Here is a 26886-nt window from a genome sequence, read left to right on the forward strand (position 1 = left end):
TAAAGCTCGATCGGACATACGGACATCGGGCGTCAATCAAGCGGTGCATATCGGCGGATTTTTATTTATCTTCATTCGCGTTGCTTGAGTTCCGATAGATTTTCCCGTAACGATACCCCGGAGCAATCGTTCGCGATCATTTATAATTGAAAAGCGGTGGCGCGCACTTCTCTATTGTTGTAAAAGAGTGCGCGGAAGTGATCGGATTAACTTTTATTTTTACTTCACTGGTATCTCGATTCTCGATGACAGCACTCTGCCGCCGCTTCAAATCGTCGCTTGTGTTTTTTTCGAAAAAATCCCGAGATTACATGGAAATTCGTGTCACTCTTGTTATGCCGCAGAGATTTTCGCGCGCGTCCCAACCTCGCCGTGAACTATGAGGGTCTAAATTTTTTCCGACTTCGCCGTCTGTATTGCGATTTTATCCGCGTGTACACGCGTTTCCCGGGGCCACCCGAAACTCGTCGCTGCATTTTTCTTCATCCCCCCGCCGATTTTGCATGCCTCTATTACGCTTCGCGTTTGCCGGCGCGCTTTTACACGTCTATCGAAATGCTGAATGTACGTACTGATTACGGTAGCGATTCTGCGCCAGCTTTTGAGAAACATTTACCAAGAACAGGCCAAGTGGAGTCAATAGGTTCAGGCGTGAAGGAGCAATTGACGATATTGGATCAAGTAGTGAATTAGTTTGTCGAGTTTGTGCGCGGTACATAATTGAGTCTAACTTCGCGGTGAAGTCTGTCAGGAGGCCGAAACTCTGCCTAATGGCGGTATAGACGTCGCATAGCCTTCATGGTGAGTAATGGCTAAATCTATTGCGCCTACATGTGGCCTGACAGTCGCGGAGTTGATTGAATGTTATTAAACTTTGGACTCTAAGAAGTATGAACTGTTACACAGAACATATCGGTAATGTGCAAACGTAGATATCTGAATTTAAGCAGCCGTGAAATATAGAATTAAACGTTCAAGAAATTTATCAACGTGCAATGATAATTGACCGATAAACCGGAGGACTTACATTAATTCGTTCCACGTATTTTTTAAACAGAATATTTTTCTAATGCGATAATACATAAAAATAAAAATTAAAAAAAAAATTAAACAAATTTAAGAAAAAAAACTACTAAGTTCTGTTAATTAAAAAAAAAAAAAAAAGAAGTAAAATAGCTATAATAATTTCAGCTTTGGCGATGACTACCTTAATTAATTTCTAACTCAGTGTATTGTTAACTACGACTGCTATATTAATTTCCCACGTTGCATCCTCTCGGTATCCGCGCGGAAAAGCAGTTCGCCGCTCCTTTGAAGATAAATTTTCAACCGCACGAAGGGAAAACGCGTCACGGTGTAAAACGATGGCGGTTCAAACGGCGTTATCCTTTCAAAAACTACGACGTCCTCGTTACCTTCCCATCAATCCGATCGTAAAATGAGATCCGCTTCGACACCATTTTTCCGGAGAACGTTGTCGTTCGACTGCCCATTGTGCCAGGAACTCTGCGGGCACGATCGGGGATCTCCCAAACGTCATCTCGAATCCCGAAACGCGCGACAGCCCTACGGGCGCAGTGCCCGGGACCCGAGTTTTCTCACGTACGTGACGACATTCTGGGACATTTCGTGGTAATTTCATTGGCCCGAAGTACGAGGCTAGGGTCGGGTCGCCCTTGTCGTCGGGAGCGCATCGTCTCCTTTAATATTTCCTGCTTTTTCTGCAGACAGTTATTCCGCGGACTCGGCCCCTCGTCTGTTTTACTGGCTACACAACTCATTACGTCGTGAGGACGCACAGTCTGGCGCATAATACGGCTCTTTTGACTCAACAACCCTTTCGCGAATTTACGGAAAATTCGACAAAGCAGACGAAATAAGTATACTCGCGTGGAATGGCAATTACCAAAATTAAACCTAACTGATTCATAAAAGATACAAGCTATCTAATAAAATAAATTTATAAAACGTTTACATTGAATTTTATACGTTTCGGGAGCGCGAAATATTGATTAGGAATCAGTGGTCTAGTAGACCTGTCCGCCTTCATTGCTTTTGCAAGCTCTAGTCGCGACGGCTCCCACGAAATTCAAAAGTCGATACATCGAAGAAGTAACAAGCGGCTCCCTCGCGATACAGACCGGTGTCTCTAAGGACGTCTTCCTACAGGCGCACACACATACTCTCCCTTTCCTCTTCTACTTCCCAATTTCTGTGGTCTCGTGGCCCTCACCGGGGACATCAGCCGGCAATAAAAGTGCGACGTACTAACTTCTGTTCGTCTTGAAAGTGCGGTCGCACTGTCGGAGGATTTTATGGAGCCGCGAGGGTCAGCGGGATGGGTGACGAGGGTTAGTACTTTCGTCGGAGGGCGATGCTCCTTTAAACACGACGGGAAATCTTGTTTCGCACAACGCTACGAAGATTTGCGGCTGCGAAGGGTGGCGAGACGGACGGGGCGGAGGGAGGGAGGACTCGTGTTCCGGAAAATTATGGTGACCGCGGGAAACGAACACGCGCGATTTATGTTGAACATTCGCGCGCAGCATCGCCTCCGCTGATTACTCGAGAAAGAAAACGCGACAGAAAGACTCGGCGAATTGGAAGAGAAATTATAACGCGGATACACGCTTTCTAACGGGTTCCACTGAGTACATCGTCGAATGCAAGAACGATGTTGCATTATGCCTCGCGCGAGTAGAATATATAGTCTCCTAAACAACACATCGCTCCAGAAAGCTATACCATACATGGATAAAAAATTAAACCGTTGATTTAATTTCTGGACTATCCTAATTATAATTCCTAGCGACAATATTTAAAGAAATCCTTCTACTTTTATCGTCACGTCCGGATTAACATATACGACATATTCTGCAAGTTGCATCGATACGTTAGTAAAACATTCAATTTGCCTGCCACTTCGAACTGAGTTTACGATCTGTGCGACAAGAAGCCGCGAAGAAACGGTGGAGAACGGTCTCGCGACGACTACGGGGAAAAAAGTCCATTGGTATTTGCTTTCACTTGCTGCAGAAATCTTGTTTATCCGCGTGTCGCGTGATACACGCGCAGCCGGTGACTTGTTTTGTCGGATGTAACAATTTTCCTTGTTCAAACAAATGCGAAAGCCGCCCCATTCTGTCATATCACTCGTCCATGACGTTTCAGTTATTAAATATACTCGGGAGTCTCGCGATCGACGTTTTTCGCGTCACATTGACATTCACCATTACAACGAGAGAACGCAAATAAAAACGGAGAACAAGAATAAAAATTGCATTAGCTATTTATGGTAGTATTTATCATGTTCATAGCTCGCTACATGCATGCGTTGCATTCATTTGTAAGAAGAAGGTGAGATCGATTAAAACTTAAAAAAAAAAAAAAAAAAAAAAAATATATATATATATATATATACACAATTTCCCTCCCAAAAGACATGCCGTAAAACAGTGTTTGCGTAACTGTCGTGCTATTGTAAAAATACAGTTTATAATAAAAGCATGTTAATAAAAATAATCTCCTATTTCTTTCACTTTTATGAATTTCGTTAAATCGCTTTTATAATTAAATCTCGTGAAATGGCAGCTTTACGTGTCAACACATCTTGCGAGCTTGGTCTTGCGCGTGGAAATATTTTTGTAAGAACACACCGTCGTTCCGGCAAATGCGAAATTTCTAATTCAACGGGTAGTTAGAGCGCGGGAATGACAGTATCCATTGGGACTTTAAAGTAATTCAATCGTGGACAACCCACCTCGTAATGTTGTTTCTGCACGTTTCTTTGAACTGTCCGCTCGGAGGACTTTCAAAAACTAATTAGTAAACGGCGAGTCAAAATGATCGTTTAACTTTGTAACAACGTGAAACCAGCGAATCTTATAATTAACTACCGCTACTTCTCGCTGCCGTTTCTCAAATAAAATTTGCTATGGCGGAGCATTTCATAGCTCAAACTTCAACTTTAAAATTGTTTAAAATTGCTTCGCTGTTGTATGAAGCATCCGTATTAAATTACATTACTGTTGCAAACGATTAAAAATAATTGCAACGATTTTCTTACAAATTAAATGCGTATCCAGGCAAAGAAAAATTTTCACAGATAAGTATTATACGACACATGTACATTTTTAATTATAAAACCAAGTGGAAAAAAAAACTTTTACGTAAAAAAATAAAAACGGCAAATGCAATCGCAAAAGGAATTCAGCAATTGAAATAGTATGGATATCCCGAAATAGTCCATCGAGGTTTAAATTAACAATGAAAATATATTTGCATGCTAATGGCGGTACGATTGCACTTGTCACATGATTTATGCGGCTTAATAACGGATATGTTATTATTACGCGGGAGAATTTCAAATTTGCACTTGCCGGAATGAAATCATTTCCGCCTATAGAAATGTATAAACTTGATGATCGACATTAATTAGTAACATGATAGTAGTAACACGATAATATGGAAATTCGTGGTCCACAAAATATTAATAAAATATTAATTCAAGTATTACAATTAACATCTAAATGCATTAAATTTTCTAAAGTTTCTTAACAGCTGTGTCTGCTTGTGAATTAAAAAAGAAAAAAAAAAACAAATAAAATAATTTAAAACATTAATCACGAAAGTATTATCTATTTGTTAATTGTTTGCTTTACTGGTACAAATTGGAATGTATTAAATATCCGATTATATTTTATGACTCGATTGCACAATGAAACTCGTATGTAATTTAAATGAAAAATTAACACTCCACTAGACACATTCAAAGCTTTAATAAATTACATTTTAAATAAGCAAAACATAAATTAATAATATATTGTTCAGTTAATACGAAATAAAATCTGTCTAAATATAAGTTCGTTCAATTTAGCCTCTTATCAATTTGCCCGGTATAAAAATTGAAAAGCTCCGACGCATGTGTATACAGATCGAAAAGAACATTTGCATTTTTCAGCATTCCAACGTCGCGTCATCCCTACATTTTTCAGCATTCGAACGTCGTATTACACTTATATGTATCTAGTCCCAAGATGGTGGTTGAATTTTCTTACGACATTACTTACGATTAGAAGATCAAAATCCTATCGAAAAGATTCTTCGTTTTCTCATTCTTACTTTTGTCTGGTATGGGAAAATGCTAGAGCTCGCATGTAATATTTTTCGTTTTCTTTTTACCCACAATTTTTAGCTTTAAAAGAATTATTTAATAAAAAAACGGTTGCGTTAGTTTTAAATATAAGATTAATATTTACTCATTTTTGTTGAAAAAAATGCTCTCATAATATATTAAAACATTTACTTTTCATTTATAAAGAAAAAAATCAATTCTTTCAATGCACGCTTTGAGACATTTTTTAATTTTTGAAAAATATTGCGTCCTGTGAAACGTATGTTTTCACATATTTTTTTTATCTCTGTTGGTTACTCATTAATATTTCGATAATCACCGGACGGTTTATAAAATGAAAAAGTGGCAGATTTTGAAAGAGATTTTGCATATTTTATAACAAAATGCTTGTTGCGGATTCTTAATTATTCAAATTGAACCAGCGTGGCATATAATGTTTCACCAAGCAAGTTTTTAATTTGATCGAAAAATAACATCTATCATTATTAATCATCTGTAAATTAATTAATGCATGTGCAATTTTATGCACAAGGACTGTTTTTCCCGTAATTTCTCAAATTCCTTGACGTTAATGCTTTAGCATTATCCTTTAAATATGTATTATACGTTTTTATATCGTCCACGTACGTACATATATGTACGAACGACCAGAAATGTCCCACATTAATTTATAATTTCAACATACTATAACACCCGTGTATTTTACTAAAATTTTTACAATGCAATTTTCATCACATAAAACGTTAAAAAAATACAAGATACCGAGGAAGAATCGCATTACGCGCTTTAAATCAGCAAGTATACATGCATATAATAAATACGACGTTCGTAACGGAAAAAAATACTTAATGTCGTATGACCATCTATTTTTATGTGCCACAGCCATAATCTCGGAGCGGCGCATTAAAGATTTTTCTTTGCCATCGTAACGACCTCTATTAGATTTTCCCAGGGCGACTCCGTTGTCTTTATACTTGTCCCGATCTTTGTGCGATGCGTTATCACGACAATGCCCGCGCTTCGTGGCTGCACGAAATTACAGGAAAAAGAGATACGGAGCGAAACACTCATTTCGTTAAAAGGCTGCGTCCGCATCTTGAGCTTTTCTTGTTCTTAATGGGTCACTCGATCCGCCTAGTGGAACGGAGCTGCGAGGTAAGAACCGCCTCGCACAAACCGGCCTCTAACAAAGTGCTGTTCCCGTCTGGATCACGGCGTGCATCCCCCGATTCGTGTCATCCGCGATGCATCCCCGTGTTTCCCGCGCTCCCCCGAATCTCGTGCTCGACACGTATCTGCGATGAGTGCTTTTCACGAAAGCTGCTATGCACAAAGACTATATTTGTGTCAGCGCAATTAAGGCTACCACGAACTACGGGGATGTAGTATGAATAATACAATAATTAAAGCGGATTTACGAATAAATTTCTGAAATTCTGTTTCCGGACGCTGCGCGAGAGAGTAGCCTTCCTCCGAAATGATCTTATTAAATAGATATTTATTCAAATTTTTCTTTTTTAAGTTAGAAATAAATTCCGTGTTGTAACATCGATCGCGTGCTTTCCTTTGCCCAGCGATTTTTTTTTCCCCTCCCGTTGACGTATAGATGGAATGGTGGTACGAAAGTTTCTCAGCGCGTTAAGATCTCCAAACCTGGAATACAAAGCCGGCACTCGCGCGAGTAATTAAAAAACTTGCCGCGCGTCGAAACAAGAGAAAGTTTGGACGGCCGAATCACCTAAATCATCAGCGTTCCATGAAGGCGAACGTGAAGAATAAACCTTCCAGAAAAGCGGCATTATCTTTTATTTCAACGGTATCCTATATCTAGTCCTTACCCATTTTTTTTCTGGTATCTCTCTCGCTATCTTTTTCACGGCGCGTGAAAAACGACCTGAAAGTCTTGGGGAATCGCATAGAGATGAATGGGTTAAGCCATCTTTCGAAGGGTAACTCCGGAACTTTCGTTCAATAAAGATTACTAAAGTTTTATTATTAACATCGTGCAATTCGGGTAACACAAAGGCGCCGTTTTATGGCTGTTGCATCGTTACGCGCATCTCTGAGGGAACAAAAGATGTTTTTCGCACACTCATTACGAAGTTGGAGATGACTTCACAGATTTATGAACCCGGTTGCTTTTATACGACCCGAATGTCAACGTATTCCTTATGAATTTATTCGAATTCTTCTGCTACTTATATTCATTAAAAATTATAAGAATTATTTACAACGCTGTTGTTAATGTTGACTGTAATTAGTATCGGTCAAAGCAGTTAAAAAAAAAAAAAAAACTATGAAGTTTCCTCGGAAATATGACAACTCGCAGGAATGCATCTCATTAAACTCGTAGAGTGACAAATAACATTTTTACAACATACACGAGAGTTTTCGGATTCCTCTCTAACTGCGAAAGACGTAGAGGATTACGGTGAATAAAATCAGGCTAAGTGCTCCGATTACAAAGTCGATTTCTAGAGGGCTTCTCTCAAACTTCGGCAAAGAGGCTAAGCTAAGAGAGGAGGATCCAGGTCGCAGGATTGGCAGATCGATGGCGAGTCTGCGAGCGCCGTGTTTGCTTTTCGATCCACCCTCCCTTTCTAAGCTCCGCGAATCGAAGAGGAGAGCTTTTCCTCTTCGCCGGCACGAAAGCGCGCAACGGCGCTCGAAAGGGTGTCGGGACTCCCGGAGAGTCACCAGAGATGAATAGCCCCGCGGATGGCTCTCGAGATTTTCCGTGGCGGTCAGGTGACAAGCGCCGCGTATGGGTATCCGATTAATCCCACCGATATATCCGCGGCCGCGTTTTCTCTCCGCGTTCTCGTACGACCGACGACGCGGACAAAGCTCGGCGACTCGCCGAGGTGCCGGCTCCGCGATTTGTCAGACCCGGATCGTTTCTCGCTCTCCCGGCGTGGTCGAGGAAAAGAAACGACGTACGACGGGGTTCGCGACGTCGCCCGTAACGGGGGTGGACGTCGTTTCGGGTTCCGCTTCGGGTTTCTCCCGGGAGAAAGATCGTAGAAAGAAACGAGCACGCTTTGTTACGTGCAACGTAACATTTTGCAGATTTTCGTTGCCGTATTCTGCGCGCTTCTATTTGCCGGCGACTTGTAGACAGTCGTGTTTATTGGTCCCGGACAGACGGAAATTGTTATTGAAACACGCTGGATCTTTTTAGCGATTAAATGCTGCAAATTATCGCGATTGCGAATTTACTGAGAGTTTACAATTTCGATATTATCATTCTGAATTCTAAATAATGTATGGATAAAAGTAAAGAGATATATGGTTTGGATATAAATTTTTTTTTTTTTTTCTTGAACTAATTATGACCGTAATATTCTCAGCTGTAAGAAGAAAACACGAACGGAATACCGCGGTCTGGAGATCACGTCGTATCAAGTATACTGTTTCTCATAATACAGCACGGTGATGATTTATCTCCCTCAGCAAACGAACATCCTCGGTTTTTCGCCGCGTATACTAAAGCGCCTAAAATTAATTTGGTTCGCGGCTATAGCGCTTTTCCTCGCCGCCGTTGTTACACCGGGGAGCAGTTTGTAGTACCGGACAAAAAGGGTCGGCTGGTTAGCCGGCGAGATTACCGGTAATCTTTATTTATAGGTAGCGTATTAGTGAGTCGCGCGGGCGCGCTAATTTCTTTAATTACGACCGGTGTAGGTCGGCCGAGTCGAACGTGTAATCCGGCGCAACCAAAATCGCATCGACCACTCTCAACGATTATTTATTTCCGGGATTTGAATCCCGCTGCAATAAATAAAGAATGCGGAGGTCGCGAATGCATATCCGCGACGCGAGATTTTATGCAGCGAAGCAACGTATAGCCCACGGCCGGGCGTGCTCGAAACGAACGAGTATCGACAGCCTGCGTTATCACCTCCGTTGTAAGACAAGTGAAGCCGGCATGCGATTTTTGTGGTAATAAAGTTTTCCGTTATTAGCCGCAAGCGACATTATAGAAAATCGATGCGCAATACGTCCCGGGCGCATCCGAGCCCATTTATTGGGAGCAGACAACGACGTGTTCACACGTGTTAACGTCAAATCACCGCCCTCATTCCCAGAGGTTCTATTTCCTGCTCGGAAACAATCACGTCGCGCCGTCGTCGGCATCGTTACCCCTTTCCTCCAATTCCCAGCCACGTGTATCGATACCGGGTCGCGCCGGTCCTCTTTTCCGTTTTCCATCGCGTAATAGAGGAGAATCGCGTGTCACCGGTCCTTACACACGCTCCATCTGCGCGCAGCTTTCGAGCCCCGCGCGCGGAACGGCTCACGTCAAAACCAGGGACTTATCCGCGTACATATTCCATTATACAATGGAAAAACAAGCGGCGGGCTTCTGCACGTGACGTGGGAAAATAGGATTTATTAACTTCCGCGTAATCTTCTTCTCTGAACACGTATATCAATATGTATGAAACGCCGGCCGGCCGGCCGGCCGGCCTGGGCTATCGAGGAACAGACAAAACTTATTTGCGACAAAATATTTTCGCGTCAGAAACGTCCGTAAATACCGTTCGAAAATCGTTCGACGATTTGAGGAAAATTTCAAACTGCATGTTTACGATGCTCGTCCGTCAATTTAAAATACCGATATTTTGTTAAAATTACGAATTATAAATCAGCGGTCGCACGCACGAGAGAATAAGAGAGAAAGAGTTATAATATTATTCGAGCATATCGAATGGAAAACGATAATGTAGCAATTAGTATTTCAATAATATTGTAATATAATTGACACTTTCTTGTACACGAGAACGCTTTCTGCCCTTAAATGCTCCATTTAATTTCGGCGGGTGGATCCCCCTTCTTTTTTCTTGCCTGGGTGGATTTATTGCGGGGAAAATAATTCGCCGAGATTATATGCCGTCATCATCATCCATCATTTTTGACAGCTTTCTGGTCTGACTTTATTTCGCCGCTTCAATACGACATTTCGATTCCGCGCGAGCACGGTGAATACCTCGACGGTGATATATATAGCCCCTCCCTCCCCCACTACATTTTTAAAAATTCCATCCGCGCTAAAATTGCAAGCCCGTAGTGGGCACGTGAATTAATTATGCGCCGGTCGATCGCGACACCGTTATCCCATAAATGAAATGCAACGAGGGCCAAATTTAATGAAATCATGCTGCACGGCCCAATCGATTGTTTCAATATCGATTAAACCCGCTTTGTTCCCGATATAGAATGCTTACATTGAACTTCGCCAGTGTGTTTCCTAATAAATTTTCAACCTTCGCTTACCAAAGATTTTATTGGACACCTTGCACCGCAATGTTATTTTTAATTTTCGACCACAAATATTTTAGTAGCCAAGTTCCAAATGGTATCATAACGAAATGTAGTTGAGATTCAGGTCGTAATAATGATTCTCGAGCGATATATTTATTTTACGCTTTCTTTCGACGTTGAAAATATAACAGATAAAAATGCAGCGGCGAAACTGTACCGTAAATAAATTAAAATAGAAATTTATTTATTTTACACGGTAACGGGACCACAAGCGTACGCGTAACGTTATAATTAGAAATGTGCCGATAACAATTTTTGCTCGAGATTAAAAACGGCGACATCAGCCAATATAGTCTAGGAAACTAGCGTAGATCGTGAGAGAAACTGCGTGTTCGTATCATCATCCTAACGCAGGGAACGCGAACGGCCAAGCTAATCGCACGCTGCAAATGAGCTGTTTAGTTTTCCGGGCCGATTACGTGTCAGTTCAGGCGGTGATAACGTTTGTATAGATTCTCCCTTCGCGTTTCCCCGCCGCCGTAAACGAGCGGAGCGGCGTGAATTCCATGCAGGGATTTCCTGCGCGTGTCGTCGTTAAATTCAGCCGTGAAATTGCGGCGCAACCTTTAGTCTCGTTACCAAGCTGTCAGAGACAAATCTTGTAATTTGGGTCAACGTGGTCAAAATATCGGCCCGTGTCTCTTCACTTAAAGCCGATCATGCCGTGCCGTTGGATATTTTATGGATTTTTTTTTCCCCCGCGACAAGCCGAGCTCTCCAAAACGACGTTTGACGCATCCCGTTGTATCGGCTATTTTACTTCGCGTTTTCAAATGAGCGTGGATATTGGAAATCGACATAAACGATATATATTTTTAAGAAAATCTAACAGTTAATTTTTTAAAATAAAAATAATTAAAAAAAAAAATTAAAATATTGTTCACATATGTTATGTTCAATCTTGCTATACGCTCGAAGCAAAGAATATCGAGGAAAGCGAACAAAAGAAAAGTGCATAATAAAAGTATACGTGTTCTAACACGAAGATACATGCTACTTTTGTATCGATCACATTCGAAGTCGAGTCTGGTACACGTAACTGCACTTTCCGCCCAAGAATCGTTTGCCATTTTACTGGGTGCTTCAATCAGATTTACAAATATCGACGTGACAACATCCCCCAAAGCTCTAATAAACACTTTCGTGCCTGCGATATTGCCGATGAAAATCCCAGCTTGATTTGTCCGCCTCTCTTCTCGTTCATATTGGCCCGTCGACGATTCTCGAATTGCGCGTAACGTAATGAAAATCCGATTAACTCTCACACAATTATTCCTCTCGATGCAATTATAAGCGATTCCCGTTTTACTATCTACGATGCGGCGAGATGTGTTCTTCGCATTCGCGTTATTTATCCACCTATTTGCCTGAGAATTTTCGCTGCGCAATTTACGAGTTGTAATTTTATACGATATATTTATATACAATATCATTTTGATGCCGGTGACGCGCGCTAATAAAATACGTATCAGTTAATCGCGAAGTCATCATGCAATAAAAATGCAAGCACGAAAAGCGAGCTAATTATCGCATTACCTGAACCAAATTAATTTTACAAAATGTAGAACAAGTGTGTGCAATGTTAAATACGGGAAGCACGACGGAAACGCGAAATATGTATATAGCACACGTAAATGTAAAGCATAAACTTACGTTGCATCGCGGCGGAAAAACGTAAGCAATCAATAATGCCAGGCCGTGGCTTTTATTTTAAATCACGGCGTATAAGGGTTGAGAAAGGTTGGTGAATTTTATTTTTCCCTCCAAATTTCTCTCACAAAGGCCGTTGCACTTAAGCGTTAAAGTCGCTCTCGACTTCCGAGATTGAACTGCGCCCGATCGCTCAGAGAAATCCCTAGCAGCTCCCGCTCTGAAATCAGCGGAGCCTGATTTATGCGTCTTCCCACGTGTCTCACAAATTTCCCGGCAACCCTTCGAATTTCCTGCCGCGGCCACGTAATCCAACGAAACCGGGTTCGCCCTCGTCCACGCCCGAACATACGTCGGCGGGTCGTTTCGGCCAGCGTCATCGCGGTTAAGATCGAATTGGCAGTTTCGAACCTTCGCCGTGCCTCACCGCGGGACCGGCCGATTTCGAACGTGCGCGGAAAATTTATGATTTCAACGAAAATACATTCTGCCGGCGTTTTCCGTGCCCGGGTCAGTTCCGGATTAAAACTTTCCCCTGACCATACGAAGCGCCGTGCCGGGCGAGCGTTAATTCAGATTGAAACTAATTGTAGAATTAAAAGGAAGTTTCCGAAAGTTGATCCGGCAGTTATGCAGCTAGGGTCGATTATGCAGAGCGTCCGGGGGCCAGAGGGAATAATCAGTATTCTTTCTGCGACGCGAGCGAACCGCCTTAAATCTACGCTTCGCATTTTTCGCGTCCGATCCACGAGCGTTAAATGTTCTAGTCCTACAGAATTTATATTATATAATTATCTGCTCTGTAAATAGTTCTCTCGTAATTGTAAAAGAATATCTGGTAATTATTTGTATATCTAACAGAACAAAGGAGCAACGTGATCGCCAAATTACAGTGACTGGCGAATAACAGAATGTCTGTAACGTTCGCGATCGCGCATCCATCAAATCGCCGATTCGCTGAGATTTCAGCAAGCCGTTGCTGGTAACTGTAGCCACGATCCTTTCAACCCGCCATATGTCACGTACATCGGACGCTTCGCTTCGGCGCTTTCGAAGCGTAATCCCCGGAGTATATAGCTCGTTCGAACGAGTCAATTTTTGCGACAAAAGTCCGGTCGGACAACACACCCGGCCTCGCCCAATGGAATGTAACCCTTACAGTGGCCCAAATTACTCTTTTCGGGAACAAAAACCGCATATTTTCACTATTCGCATTCGACCTGATCGAAAACGAGAAAACCCAGTTAACGTTGACCGGAGCTCGACAGGTCGGATTGTAATTTGCCGAATTTCGTTTATCACGGCATATATTAATAACATCGCGTAATTAATCCCTTTAACATATAGCGGTGTACAGTTTATTAGTACAACTAATATTGAACATGCGTGAATAAAATAGAAACTATCTTCCAATAAATGTTCTAATTAATTCGCGGCACATATCCCTCGTAACTAAACTTTACAGCTGCGTATATGAAAGCATTATGTAACCGACTGATGCATTTTATTGACGACTAGCGCTTTAGATAAAACGTCAAACTACGAAAGAAGGTAAAAGGTAAAATCGAACGACTTTTGGCTATTATTCTCGTGAATTATTTTACATGGATGTGTCGTTATTCACTGCTTCGATGGCGGCTGTAACGTACTGTCACGTCGTAAGCTACGGAGTCGTTATACGCGCGCCAGCTTCTTCATCTAATCCTCTTTGAACGGCGCAGCACAAAGCGGGACAAAAAGCCCCGACTTCTTTGTTCCGGCACGTTGTTCTCGCGCAACGGGCACGAGTTACAACGTAGTAACCGCAGGACACGCCAGGTGCACCTACACGCGAACCTGCGGGACGCTACCCGTGAATCCGCTTCGCGGGTCATAGGTCATAACTTTGCACGAGGAAGGCATAGCGCGGCGCAACAACGTCGCGGGACGCGATTTTCGGTCCTCGATGTTTTATCGACAAGCTCAGCCGTTATTTATTATTCCCCCGTTATTGATCAACGCGAATCACCGTGGCACCCTTGTAAAACTCGGTCGCGGAATATGGAAACGCTCGTCGCGACGATGACAAATTATTTTCGGTACGTAAACGCCCGGCGCTTTACCGTTAACTGCACGCGGCTTAATCAAGATGCACAGCGCCGCCAACACGAGTGCACAATTTGTAAAAGTAATTTTCTTTTGCAGTAGAAATGATTTGATCAATGCAAATGTCAATCGCGACTGTTAACAATATTTTAAACATTGCTCATTATCCAAGCATATTTAGTTATCTGATATCTCGGGTAACGTTATAGTCCCTTTCATTGTTTTCCTCTTTCACAGCGACACGAACAAACCGCTCGGCTTCCAATAATAATCTGATGTCTTGCGACGCTCGTAAATGAAAAAGGGAATGCGAATTTTTCCCCCGTTATGGAAAAATTCTCATTTCCAGCCGGTCTACTTCCGGAATTGCTTCCTAGTCATGACCTTTCGCATTCGATTACGACTGTAATACACGCGTGTGGGTGTTATCGATACTCGCGAGTGCCGTTTCCGATACGCGGCTATCTCCAGCGTACTTTTGTCATCGCGCTGTGAAAGCGCAAACGACAGTCAATCGGTTTTTGATGAAATACAATTCGTTAACCTGATACGAATTACGCCGGCACACCTAAAGAGAAATCACGCTGACGCTTGCATGCGCATCTTTGTGGGCGCTGAACCGTTGCTCGGATCGATCGCCTACATTCTATCTGTTATTAAATGGATCGGGACGGTACGCCGGGAGCAAATTGATTCGCTTGTCGTTAATAACACAGGAAAGAGAAAAAGAAAGTAATAATACGTCACAACCGATGCTAATTGCATTTCTTTTGTATAAAATATAAACCTGTCGTGAGAACGTTACCATCGAAACTGTGTCTATGATTAAATATTAAAGATTTTATATACCTATTAAAAAAGTTTCAAGTATTAATTGTAAAGAAAATTAAAAAAAAAAAAGAGTATTTGTTCACGTCTTGCTTTCGCGACAACGCAATAATTGTTTATTTTCTCATTACGTCATTTTCAAATAATGCACTGAAAATAGCCATTTGGCAGGCAAATCGACTTATTTCAACGACAAACGCACAAAATTCAAATTGTATTCAAATATTCTACCGAGACCGTTAAAATTCATATAGTCCAGGGGAAAAAAAATCAAATATTATACAAACTCTGAATATATTTTTTAAAAATTTTACGTGTACTCATTTATGCAAACAAAAGCACATAAAAAGTATGAAATAACTTTTAATATTTTCAGAGATACTTTGAACTTTAAAATCTTCATATTTTCATTGTGATATGCTTGTGTTGTCAAGATACAGTAATATCGCATTTTAATTTTTCATTAAATATTTTATTTTAAAATAGCTTCTTGAAAGGAAATAAAAGTGGATTGTTAGTTAAAAAAAAGAGAAAAAAACATATCTTGACCGTCACGATTTATACTTCTGCATTACAAAATAAAGTCGAAACTTTATCACCGCGTAATGAAGAATTATTTAAGATCACAAAATACTTTTCCGCAAAGTTTATTAAAAAATATTAATATAACATAAAAGGTCTTTCTCTAATCACGTAATTACTTTAACGAAATATTACAAGACCGAAGATAATTTCTTAAATGAATACCTTCGAGGAACTTTCGACGTCGCCCATTATGGCCACTGTGAATATCGACGGTAATTAGTGAGCGATCTAGCGCTAATATCGTCGAAATGACCGTCGTCGGTGTGCGCAAACACGACGGTAACGTTCTGCTCGCAAAACATATTCTGTCTAAACCGATTCATGTGCAAAACAACCCGACGGATAAAGGGCTAGATCATGCAAGCTCCGCTTATTCCGGCCCTCCTCTATCCGCATACTGCGGATTAATCTACGATCTACGTCTTAGGTGCAGATATCAGATACAAACTTGCGAGCTTATCTAGGTTCCGCCGTTAACAATCGATAACTAAGTAGACGCCGCCGGCATCCGTCGAAACCTACCATTTGCCTTGATAACGTCAACACTAACGCTGGTTACAATGTATATCCGACGCATTGTCTAACATGCATTTGCCGCATTTGCGACAATGCGGGAAACTCGTCCCGATCACGTTTATCATTAAATTGCGTAACGCGAATATATGTATAATATGTTATTATTCGTTTTATTAAACTGTCGAGACTTACCGAGGCGCGTATCTTTTGCCGCGAGTGGCTTTTCGATCAGAAAGCAGAAATGATTCTTATTACTTTAAAATGTCCGGCCGGCTTGAAACGTAAATTTAGAAATGCGAGCGCACGAAAAGGGGGCGAGCTACGCGGTTATTTCTATTTAATGGCAATTCCGCGCCGGCAATATATTTAAGGCTTTATTCAGTTTTAAAGCCGCTTAATGGGGTTTCATGATTCAGTTGTGGACATGCTAATTTCTGACGCTGACGTTTCTGTGTTGTGTATGTCACGCAGGTACGTTCACTCGCGATCAGAGAGTTTTGAGCGGTAGTCTTGTTCAGGGGAGTCACAACGTCAGCGGCGTGCCGGCTTTCGAAACGAATGTACCACGAAATGTCACTACCGCAGTCGGTCAGACCGCCTTTCTTCACTGCAGAGTTCATCAACTGGGCGACAAGGAGGTGAGTGACAACATAATTTCAGTATTTTCCAGCTTTCCTCCCATTCCCTTAAGACAACTCGTTAATTACGCTAACAAATGCGACTGAATTACGACGGAAGCTTTGTTCACGCATATGAAACCGTCACCTTGCAATTAGAATATTACAAATCGAAAGTGTTAAACGTTCATTTAAAATTATATATAAAAAAAAACCCCAGATCTATTTGCCGAAGAATTTGCTCGCGGAATCTTTTTTGATTAACGACAAATAAATTAATATTTTAATTTTAAAAAGCTCGTGTATAAGTTTAATATAATTTGTGCTCAACGTTTAAATTGCCGCAAATAAATTATCGCGACGTGAAAGGGACCAACGGTATTATTAATTATCCGGTGTTAGAATGGTAAATGTCAAACTCGGTAATTAAACAAATATGTACATGTTTAATAAATTATTTGCCGAATAAATTAAGACTTCATTAACTCCCGTATAAAAAAGGATGTTCCGCTTCGAGAATTTAATTGGCACGTCTATGCATTTATTACTAGTGAGCATCGAGATAAATATGCTAAACTAGAAGACTTATTTAATTCCGGGCAGTTTTCATAATTTTCTAGTAGCGGTTTTTAAATAAAGTAGTTATTGAGAGGGGGGAAAAAAAAGAGAAAGAGAAGCGGACGAATTTTATAATATTCTCGTCGCGTCAAAGGTGGAGCGGAGGTTACTGTTGCGGTTACGGCTGCTTCATCGTTTTTCAAAATCCTCAATCTCAGGCATACCTTCATGTCGAGACTATATAGATTCGAGTAGAGCTGCTGGGTTAACATTACCGCAAGGCTGGCCTGCGGTTTCTGGTTAGGTCGTTGATAGAATATGCATGACGCCTGTTTGAAGAGTTAAACCCGCTCAAAGGCGGATGAAGGGCGGCTATTATCTTTTCGAATTTTTCGGCTGAGATTGCAGGATCTGATTGACGCTTAATTATAATTGAAAAATTTGTCGCGCGCGCTGCATCCAGTATTACCGAGGTGCTGGTCGGTTACAAGCGAGCGTTATACGTTTAATAACTCGCGCGTACGTAACAAGTGTTGAAGCGCTTTAAACTTTTAATAAAAGAGAAGCACGATACGGCTTATTCAAAAATATTAAACTAATAGATCACATTATGCAACGTATATCGATCGTGAGAAATTTTAGCATAATTCTCTTATGTACCTTATTCAAGTTCAATATTTAATCACGTCGCCCAATCTTCTGGTTAGCGAGAACAGAAATCGCTGCGGCACGTGGCACGCCAAAGATTGACATTTCACGAGTCGCACAATTAAAAATAAAATATATATATATATTTTTTTTATATATATAATAAGCATGCGTATATATCTGCGAATGTATTAGGTATCTGCATAACAAAACTCGATATTACGTAATTTGATTAATACCAGCGGTCGTTAAACGTGCAGGTTTCTCTCGGTTTCGGGAATTTATGCATTTATTGCGTTAAATATAACGAGTTTAAAATATTTCAAATATTTCGAAAAACGGTAATTAACCAATCGTAACGATTCATCATAATTGCAATCACGTAACAACAGCACCCTACTCGTTTTGAATGAAAAATCTACATACAATTTTTTTTTTCTTATTCCTAAACCAGTGTGAAACGACTTACTTAATCATGGAACGGGACAGATGTTCTAATTACTCGGTTAGCGATGCAATTATTTGCCGCTAGGTTATTAACGTGAGCTACAGTTATTTTAGGAAGAAGAGACGAGAAATGTTTGATCACGCGTCACTGATAACTTGCAAACGCCATGTCCGTATTTTCATTCCGATAATTATTAACTAACTGTGATCGAGGTGGCGACGAACTCTGCACGAGTAATATCGGGGTTGTTAAAATGTAATATACATTTTCCATTTGAACCGTTATGTTAAATATAAGTCGCAGCAAACGTGTATTAATTAAGGATTCCCCTGGAACTAATGACGTTTTAGCCGAAGAAATGCTCTTTTCTAAACAAAAGTACTGAAAAGCGCGCGCCGCGAGAGATACGGGAATGGCATTGTTACATCTCGCTGCACTGGCGTACCGAGAAGTATTATGCGTGGAATCACAGCTACGTTGCTTTTTCGAGAGAAAGACCATCTCCACGGAGCGCGCAAAGCATCAGACAAATAACTCGCTGCTCGCGCGGGCTTTTCGTTTTATGACTAGACACACGGAGTGCTCTTATTAGAGAGGAGCAATTGTGTACGGATTACGGATCTAATGGGGATCAAGTACGAAAATTTGCGTGACTTCTCAACGACGTTGATACGAGCCAATTTTAAAGACAAAACGATGCCTTTGTCTCATCGCAAACGCGAAAAGACGTTCGAACATACTCCTCATGTAATATTAAATTGTGATTAATTCTACGCATCAATTATAATTTGTTTCTTACAATTCAATCATTTATCGAGCTGTTTTTTTTCTTTTTTTTTGTATATGTCGAACTGTTTGACGCTTAAACAGAAACATCACCAAGATTAAATACTTATAGATTTTCTTTTCCTTACGATATCAAGCTTAAATGCTTAAGGAAAATTTTTAACGACTAAAGTTTAGTTGAAGAAGTGTCTTAAACCGCCAAGAAGAAAAGGAAAATATTTTTCATATGTTTTTTTTTTTTTTTACTTTTAACCTTCTGTCTTAAGCATTCTTCGCACAAAGACTGCAAAATTTACATCGCACGAAATAAACTTCGATAAATTACATCTCCTACGCTTTTGGTAACGTAATACTTATTTTTTTTAACCATCTACAAATGTGTAATAAATTTTTTCAATAAAAGAATGACATGAATAAAAGTGCAACAGTGTCTCCGATGTTGATCAAAGCTGCGATCGTTTTTGCCCGGGTTTTATCACCGTTCCCGGTGCATTTGGAAAGTGCACGCGTGGTATTTACGATGGCACATTGCGTCTGTGTTTCAATACAACTTGGAATTAGGATATCAACTACGTTTGCACACGAACCGAAAGGTAACTTGATACCGTCATCATGCGTGGTTTATTCGGGGTGCCCATCCGTAAAATGAGAACGCAACATTTGCATTGCTAATTCCGCGCACGATATTACATAACGTATCTGTTGACTCAGAACAATATTCCGAAGAGAAGAGTCAACACGTTCTTTTTTTTTTTCCCCCCTCGCCCACCCCTCCTTTCGTATAATATTCCTCATCGTATCTGTGTATACTTTCAGCAGCGAGAAAGTTAAGCTAAAATAAATATCTTTTTAAAACTGTGGCTCGCTAATCTCCAGTAAAAACTTATTAAACAAATATTTATTTACCGCCAACTTTCGTTGGCTCGCGATCGAAATAATTTTCAACAATTCCCATCTCAATTTTATTCACCTTACTAGATATTACCGCGTTATTTACTCTTTGGTTCTTCTACGTAAAAGAAAACGATTTTACATTTAATAATTTTTAACAACGAGCTACGACCACGAAATTTTCAAAACCAGATCGTGTGCTTTTGTCTATCGCGTTACCGCTGCGTAGCGGGCAGCGTTGTGGTTCGGGCACGCGGTATTCGCATCGTCTCTTGCGGGCACGATGTTCAACTCGCCAGCCGCGTAGCAGTTGAGATGTCCGCTCACGCGCTGGCGAACTACTTTATCTCTACTCTCACGCCTTCGCCTGCGACCGAGCAGCGGGCCGTGTGCCGCGTGTGCGTGTGCATGCGCCTGTCTCGCGCGCGCGATGCGAAGGTTATTGCCCGGCTCAGCTGATCGACCACGACGCGACGTACGACAATCGCGGGACCTAAAATCTCGACGACGTACGCGGCTCGCGCGCGCGGTGTTCGGTCATCGCCTCGCGTAACATATGTAATATTTAATACAAATATACTATAATAAAAATTTGTAAAAAAATTAAAATTAATGCTCTCGCGGTACAAAGTGAGCCGCGAGAAGATAAGTTATCATCGCGTATAAGCGGTACTAATAAATTCGATTTAATCTAACACAGGTTTTCTTTTTTTTAGATAGGATAATCTACTATAAAAATATTCTCTGATAGCGATATATCCTACACGTGCGAGTTAAGTATTCATTTGAGAAATGTTTTTTAGCTACGGAGAACTATCGGATTGATCTTTAGCATTTTTTATCGACAGAAAAAGTCCGAAAGTTATTGAATTTTATATTATATAATCCAATCGTACAAACGACCCTTTTTATTCGAATCGATTTATCCGAGAAAAGACAAATTCAAAATGAATTGCTGTCTAGAAACTCCACATGAGGGAGTTATTCCGACGAGACAGCATTATACCGAAAACGGCGAAGAGAGAAAAAAAAAACGGTAATTTGATCGAAGAGAAACGTGGCTCTTCCAACTTGAATAAATATCGCGTCAGAGAGCGAAAGTGTCGTTCCCTGTTTTCTAGACCAAATCCTGTCGAAGATTTACACGCAGTCTCGCGAACAAGAAGGGAGGACTGGATTCCGATGTGAGCGATCAGCGCCGTTACGCGACTTTGTTTGAATAGTAAAGCGACAACTGCCGCGGTCTAATGGATCTCTGTCGAAATCGGAAAGTCCCCGAGAGCAAACGCGAGCCTTATCTTCTCTTTCGTTCCCGCAAACGAGTATCTAATATGTTTCTGATAGTCCATTAAGGATATTTCGCTCGGAAATTTCGTTACTTTGGCTCGCACGATGACCGTGGTCATTTCGCAGCTTCGTTTAGCAGCAAGTTCGATACGTCGAGCACCCACGAGCATCCTAAACCATTTTTGTCGGTAATCAAGTGATAACGCTAAGTCTTCTTAAACGTATCGCGACTAAACGAATTAAAAATCATTAAGCGGTATAATCGACGTAAACGCAATAAAATGTAATTCATATTTTACATTGACCGACCTACCGTAATTTAAACGCAAAACGACGCGCGCGTCGATTGGTTTTATTCGGAATTTCGTCACGTACGTTTAAGCACATTAAAATCGCAATAATCTTACTACGTTCCTATTTAATAGCACCCGTATACTCGGCGGATCCGTTTAAACCTCCCTGCTGGGTTGTTACTGAACAAACTAATTTTGTAGAGTATAACGAGCGCAACGCGATTGTTACACGTATCGTTGCGCAAACATGCAAGAAGCAAATGTGCAGTGCTATGCGCAATGCGATGAGAGAAGGTGCACAGTAAAATTAATGGAATCGTCACGGTTATTTCGACCCAACGTTATTTTATTTCTTATTGAACAAGTATAAGAAAAAAAAGAAAGTAAGAAGATAGTTAAATAACGTGTACTTTAAATTGTAAAAATTATTTTAATATTTAATTTTAATATTTTAATATTTAATCAATTAAATCTGAACAAAATTCATAATCTGAGTGATGAATCTTTAAAAATTTATTAACGCACAAGTTCATCCTGAAGATCAAAAGGCCAATTGTAAAATAATTTATAATGAACTGTCTCGCGTTTCCTAATCAAATTAATCGTCATTTCATGCGAGAACGATAATCTCCTCCTTCCTGACTAACCAAACAGATATGACATGCCCTCCTTAAGGCATTGACAGTACTATTAGCCCGCAATTTGAAATCGATCCCTCAGGGGGTAGATCGATGGAATTAATTCGGAAACTCCTGATCGGACGGGGCGATAATCGTGATTCGATCACGTGCGGGTTATGGTTGGGGAATAAATTAAATCTCGATATGAAAAAGGGACCGCGCGAAAACTGCTGCGTTTAATCCGAACAATTGCTTTTCCGATAGCAAATATTTCGCATACTGCCGTTCGTATTCCGGCTTCGTACCCTTTTCGCGCTGCCGGTGCAACGCCTCTCGTATACATTCCTCTTTCTCTTTCTCTCTCTCTCTTTTATTTATTTATTTCCAACCCTTTTATGGCATACCGATTGGTGGAACATGGCGATCCGATAAAATTGCAAAACAACTTTGGGCGATTACGCAAATTTCACGTTCCTTCGCGAAGCTATATGCGTAAAAAGATTGCGGCAGAATCTAGCAGTGCTTTAATTGCCCATAGCTCGATTGTGATTTAAGATTTTTATTTTACGTTCTCGCGTGTTTCACCATGCATTTGCTTTCGATATAGCAATAATTATTACGCAGTAATAATGCTCTTATATCGTGATTTATTTAAATAATAATAGCCACGTGTGTGAATTATTAAATAATGGATTAAACTAAAGAAACATAATTATTGCTAATGCATTAAAAGTGATGTGAATGGATAATAACTGCAATCGTTCAAAGGAAATAACCCTGATTTGTCAATTACGTATATACACGTGTGCATAATAAAGCATACACTAGAAAAAGCGGTCCGCATCTCGAGCAGAACATAATTAAATCATATTTATCCGTTTCGTTTCGTCGTCGTCTGTCATGGTTTTCTTTTCTTTTTTTGTTTTTATGTAAGATGTCTTCGAGAATCTCTTTTCGAGTGGTACATATAAATCTTGTTACTTTAGGGGAATTGGATGTTACAAATCGACTCGTCTTTCAACTACAATAAGCATTGCGAGGCTGCATCCACTCGTCCTAATGTAAAGACGCTAAGAACAGATGCATCGAGTGGAACGAGGTAACGGCGAAGAATTATATTATAACATGGCAGACGAGAAATATATAATATAATTTATATATACATATGTCAGTCGCGTATCCGTGTAACTTCTATCGATCGTGTGATTTGTTCGGAAATGCTCGGTGTTGTTACGCATCGCTTTCAATATTTAAATCATAAACAGATAATTGGTTAAATAAACGTTGTGCGTTTTAATTTATTTCGCGAGAGCGTTTTGCTTGTTAATTAAAATTTAGAAATATGTTTTCCCGTACAAAATTTATCACGCAAACTTATAAACAGGAAGAGAAGGTGAGTATAACACATCCGTATTTATCAGAGAGAATCTCGCTAAAGTTTGATGCGTAAACCTTATGTAGTCTGTATAAGGGTACCCGCCCGCGGCGAAAATGTTCGTTGCAAGCCATACGATTCTGTCGCTTCGTGCAGAAATAATTCATCTTGAGGTAACGTGGCGCACGGTGCCGCATCACTGATACACGTCTCTCTATACCGCTACTTTCTGCATGCACATCCGGGTGCAGGTAATATGTAGGTCAAATTAACAATATGTACAGCGCACACGTAAGAAACCGAGAGGAAAAGAGAGAGGGAGAGAGAGAGAAAAGGGAACGAAAGAAAAGAGGAGATTATTAACGTTGCGCGATGAAAATAAGAGATGTCTTTTAAATCTTACTTCGCGCGAGTGCTAATTACGTCGCCGTGTAGAGCACCCTTTGTAAATTACGCCTTTGAATAATCTCTCAAATGGAAACCACCATTATTATAAAAAAAACCCCCTCCCCACAACTAAAAAGTAAAGTTGCATTTTAATTTTGCATTCTAAAAATTCCTTTGCAAACGTTAATTAACTCTTAAAAAGTCCAAGCATGAGATCACTTCGCTTGTAATTTTAGATTCACCGTGATTAGCAAAAAAAAGTAGAAAAGGGAAACAATATTTATTCATTCTAAAACGCGAGTATTAATTAAAGAATGTAAATTTAAATTTAATTTCTGTGAATTTATTTCTTTGATTTTCGCGTTGGAGTAATGAACGACCGGAAAGAAAATTACTGTCAACACTCGTTATGTAAAAGAAAACCGTGATACGGACGCTACCGGCGAACCGTTTCTCCGCGCTGAATTAAATTCTAAAATTAATCAACCGCATTATCTGCCGAAGATAGAAGCTCCGGGAGTAGATGAGGCGCGAGAGTACCGAGATGACGTCGGGAGTTACGACGAACCGCAGGGACTGTTTGCCAAATTTATCTGACGTTACGATCCGGCCTCGTGCCTTCCTGAAGGTTGGTAAACCTCGATTCCGCCCCGACGAATTTACGAGATATGGAACAACGCGGATTTGTTTATCGCATCGTGGATTCCTGTCGGTGGAGAACGATCTATAAAGCGTCTCTCGACTAGCACGCCAATCCTTCTACTTGCCTCGGGCGTATATACCGCGATTTGTATATATCATATGGAACAAACAAGAGATCAATTCACCGGCGAATGGGCTGTCGAGAGACACACGTACGTCAGTCAGCCGCTGATGGCAATTCCCGGAGGAAAAAAAAAAAAAAAAGTCACCCCATTTTCCTCCGCTGGATTTGCCGAGAATATTTATGTCGATTAAAATATAAAATCGACCAACCAACAAAGCAGCTTACCAATCTATCTGTCCAATCGGTGAAAACTGTTTCGCGAGAGATCCACGAGGTTTAATCTCTTTAAAAGATACATTGCGCGATATAAATCGTAACTTTTTTAACTCGCGACTATAAAGGTATTGATTTTTTTTTCTTTTTTAACTACGTTATAATGCAATTTCTGATACTGATTACCAGAATAAATAAGTACTTTTGTGGAAATTGTATTATTTTATGTGAAGAAGCGACGCCTTTTACGTGTCGCAAAATGGATTTGAAACACGACGCTGTATGTATTATAGTCTACATATGTTCGAATACGTGGAATTTATTATGACTTGGTTAAATAATTGAATTTGCACCCGGCATCACTCTGCAATATTCGTTTTTCCGTTAAACGTATTGTTGACGTTTTATATACACGTTTTTATAAAAGAAAACTTTTTTAATTGCATTAAAATCTGCATACTCGTCCCTCTTTTTCTCTTATCTTTTACAAGCAAAAGGAAGTATTGTCATTATACAGAAAGCACGATCGCGCAAAGGCACGAAAGTCTAAAGATCACGCATACCTCCCAACCTTCTTTATACACATGTATATACGTTTATATATACAATATATAAAAAAAAGAAAAATAGAACAAATATATTTCTGCAAAGCATTTTGCTCTTATCGTTTCTAGCACGAAACTCCTTGCTTCCTAATGAAAAGAGTAAGTGGTAATCGAAGCCGTCGTCGCGACCGGTATCGTGCACACGGGTAACACGTGACAGTTTCGTAGAAATCATATTTTTAGATATACGAGATGAAATTACACGCTCGGGGCAAAAGAAAATTACATGCCTCCTAATTGTATATACGTGCAGCGCACAATCTGATGAACGTCAGACAGCTAACTTGCAAAAAAAAAAAGAGATTTTTCAATAATTACAATCGCGATGGCGTTATTAGATTCTCTTTATACTCGGAATAAAGTCTAATTACTCCAAGTATTTTTTTTCTATTTTTTAATTATCACAAATATTCGATTGATATTTTATTACTTGCCTCTTTTTTTTTCTTCTTTTTTTTTTTAGTGTAGACGGTTTTTTAAATAGTTCTATTTTCGCAAAGTGATTTAAAAAGTAATATTTAAAAGTAATAGAAAGTGGAAATTGACCGAGGGAAAAAGAAAGAAATCGCAACGGTAGCCCATGTAATCAGGTAATCCGCAAAACAGATATTGTGGGGCTTTTATACGGCGGCAGGTAATAAAATTGTCGCCCCCGAGTAACTACAGCTGACGTATGTTTACAGACCGGACTTCTTGTAGAGACTATTAGTCCGTGGCGAGGGGGTGGTCCCTTGTTATCGGCAGCACACATTTTATATAGACTGGTACGGCGCAGATTGCGGCCGCGGTTTAACCGACGATAATGCTCCACTTGCTCCGATACGTAATGTCGGCGATATTTCGTGCCACTCGATCGTGGTTCACTTGTACAATTCTCTTCGCTCTAAAGCGAGTATTAAACGCTCTTTTGGAAAGACCTTACCCCGTGATTGAACTGTGACCGATTGTCGTGACGATAAAGCATATTGAAACAAGTATATTAAACGTCATTTACGTTAATAATTTAATTAAATTCTTCATAAAACAAAAAAGACCTTTCTACATTTTTTTTTTACTTCTCGCATATGCATTTAATATGTGCAGAACGCCTTTAATAGTTTTATCTACATATATGTAAAATATATTATATATTTATAAATCCTTTTGGGTGTAAAAAAAAATTACGGATAAAAAAAAGCGTTTCCGAAAAGGCTAATATTTCTCTTTCTGTCTAAAAACTTGGAAACTGGGTTTGATTAGATAACAGTTGCTACAGCTGCGAAAAGGGAC

At 40.2% G+C, this 26886-nt stretch overlaps 1 protein-coding gene and 1 long non-coding RNA gene across 4 annotated transcripts in view; one reads left to right on the top strand and one right to left on the bottom strand.

Annotated features, from left to right (window-relative positions):
* The window catches only part of LOC139106554 (uncharacterized), a 206444-nt gene that overhangs the window by 151593 nt on the left and 27965 nt on the right, over positions 1–26886 (bottom strand). The gene's annotated exons all lie outside the window — the stretch shown is intronic.
* The window catches only part of Dpr1 (defective proboscis extension response 1), a 251820-nt gene that overhangs the window by 36240 nt on the left and 188694 nt on the right, over positions 1–26886 (top strand). For 2 of the 3 annotated variants that reach the window (XM_070663422.1, XM_070663423.1), the window contains exon 2: positions 16595–16761. The exons of the other annotated variant lie outside the window; for it this stretch is intronic. In XM_070663422.1, coding sequence (XP_070519523.1) covers positions 16595–16761 — 167 coding nt within the window. The remainder of the gene's footprint in view (positions 1–16594; positions 16762–26886) is intronic. 3 annotated transcript variants of the gene reach the window in all.

Source organism: Cardiocondyla obscurior, linkage group LG11, assembly GCF_019399895.1.
Source record: "Cardiocondyla obscurior isolate alpha-2009 linkage group LG11, Cobs3.1, whole genome shotgun sequence".
In the NCBI taxonomy this organism is placed as follows: Eukaryota; Metazoa; Arthropoda; class Insecta; order Hymenoptera; family Formicidae; genus Cardiocondyla; species Cardiocondyla obscurior.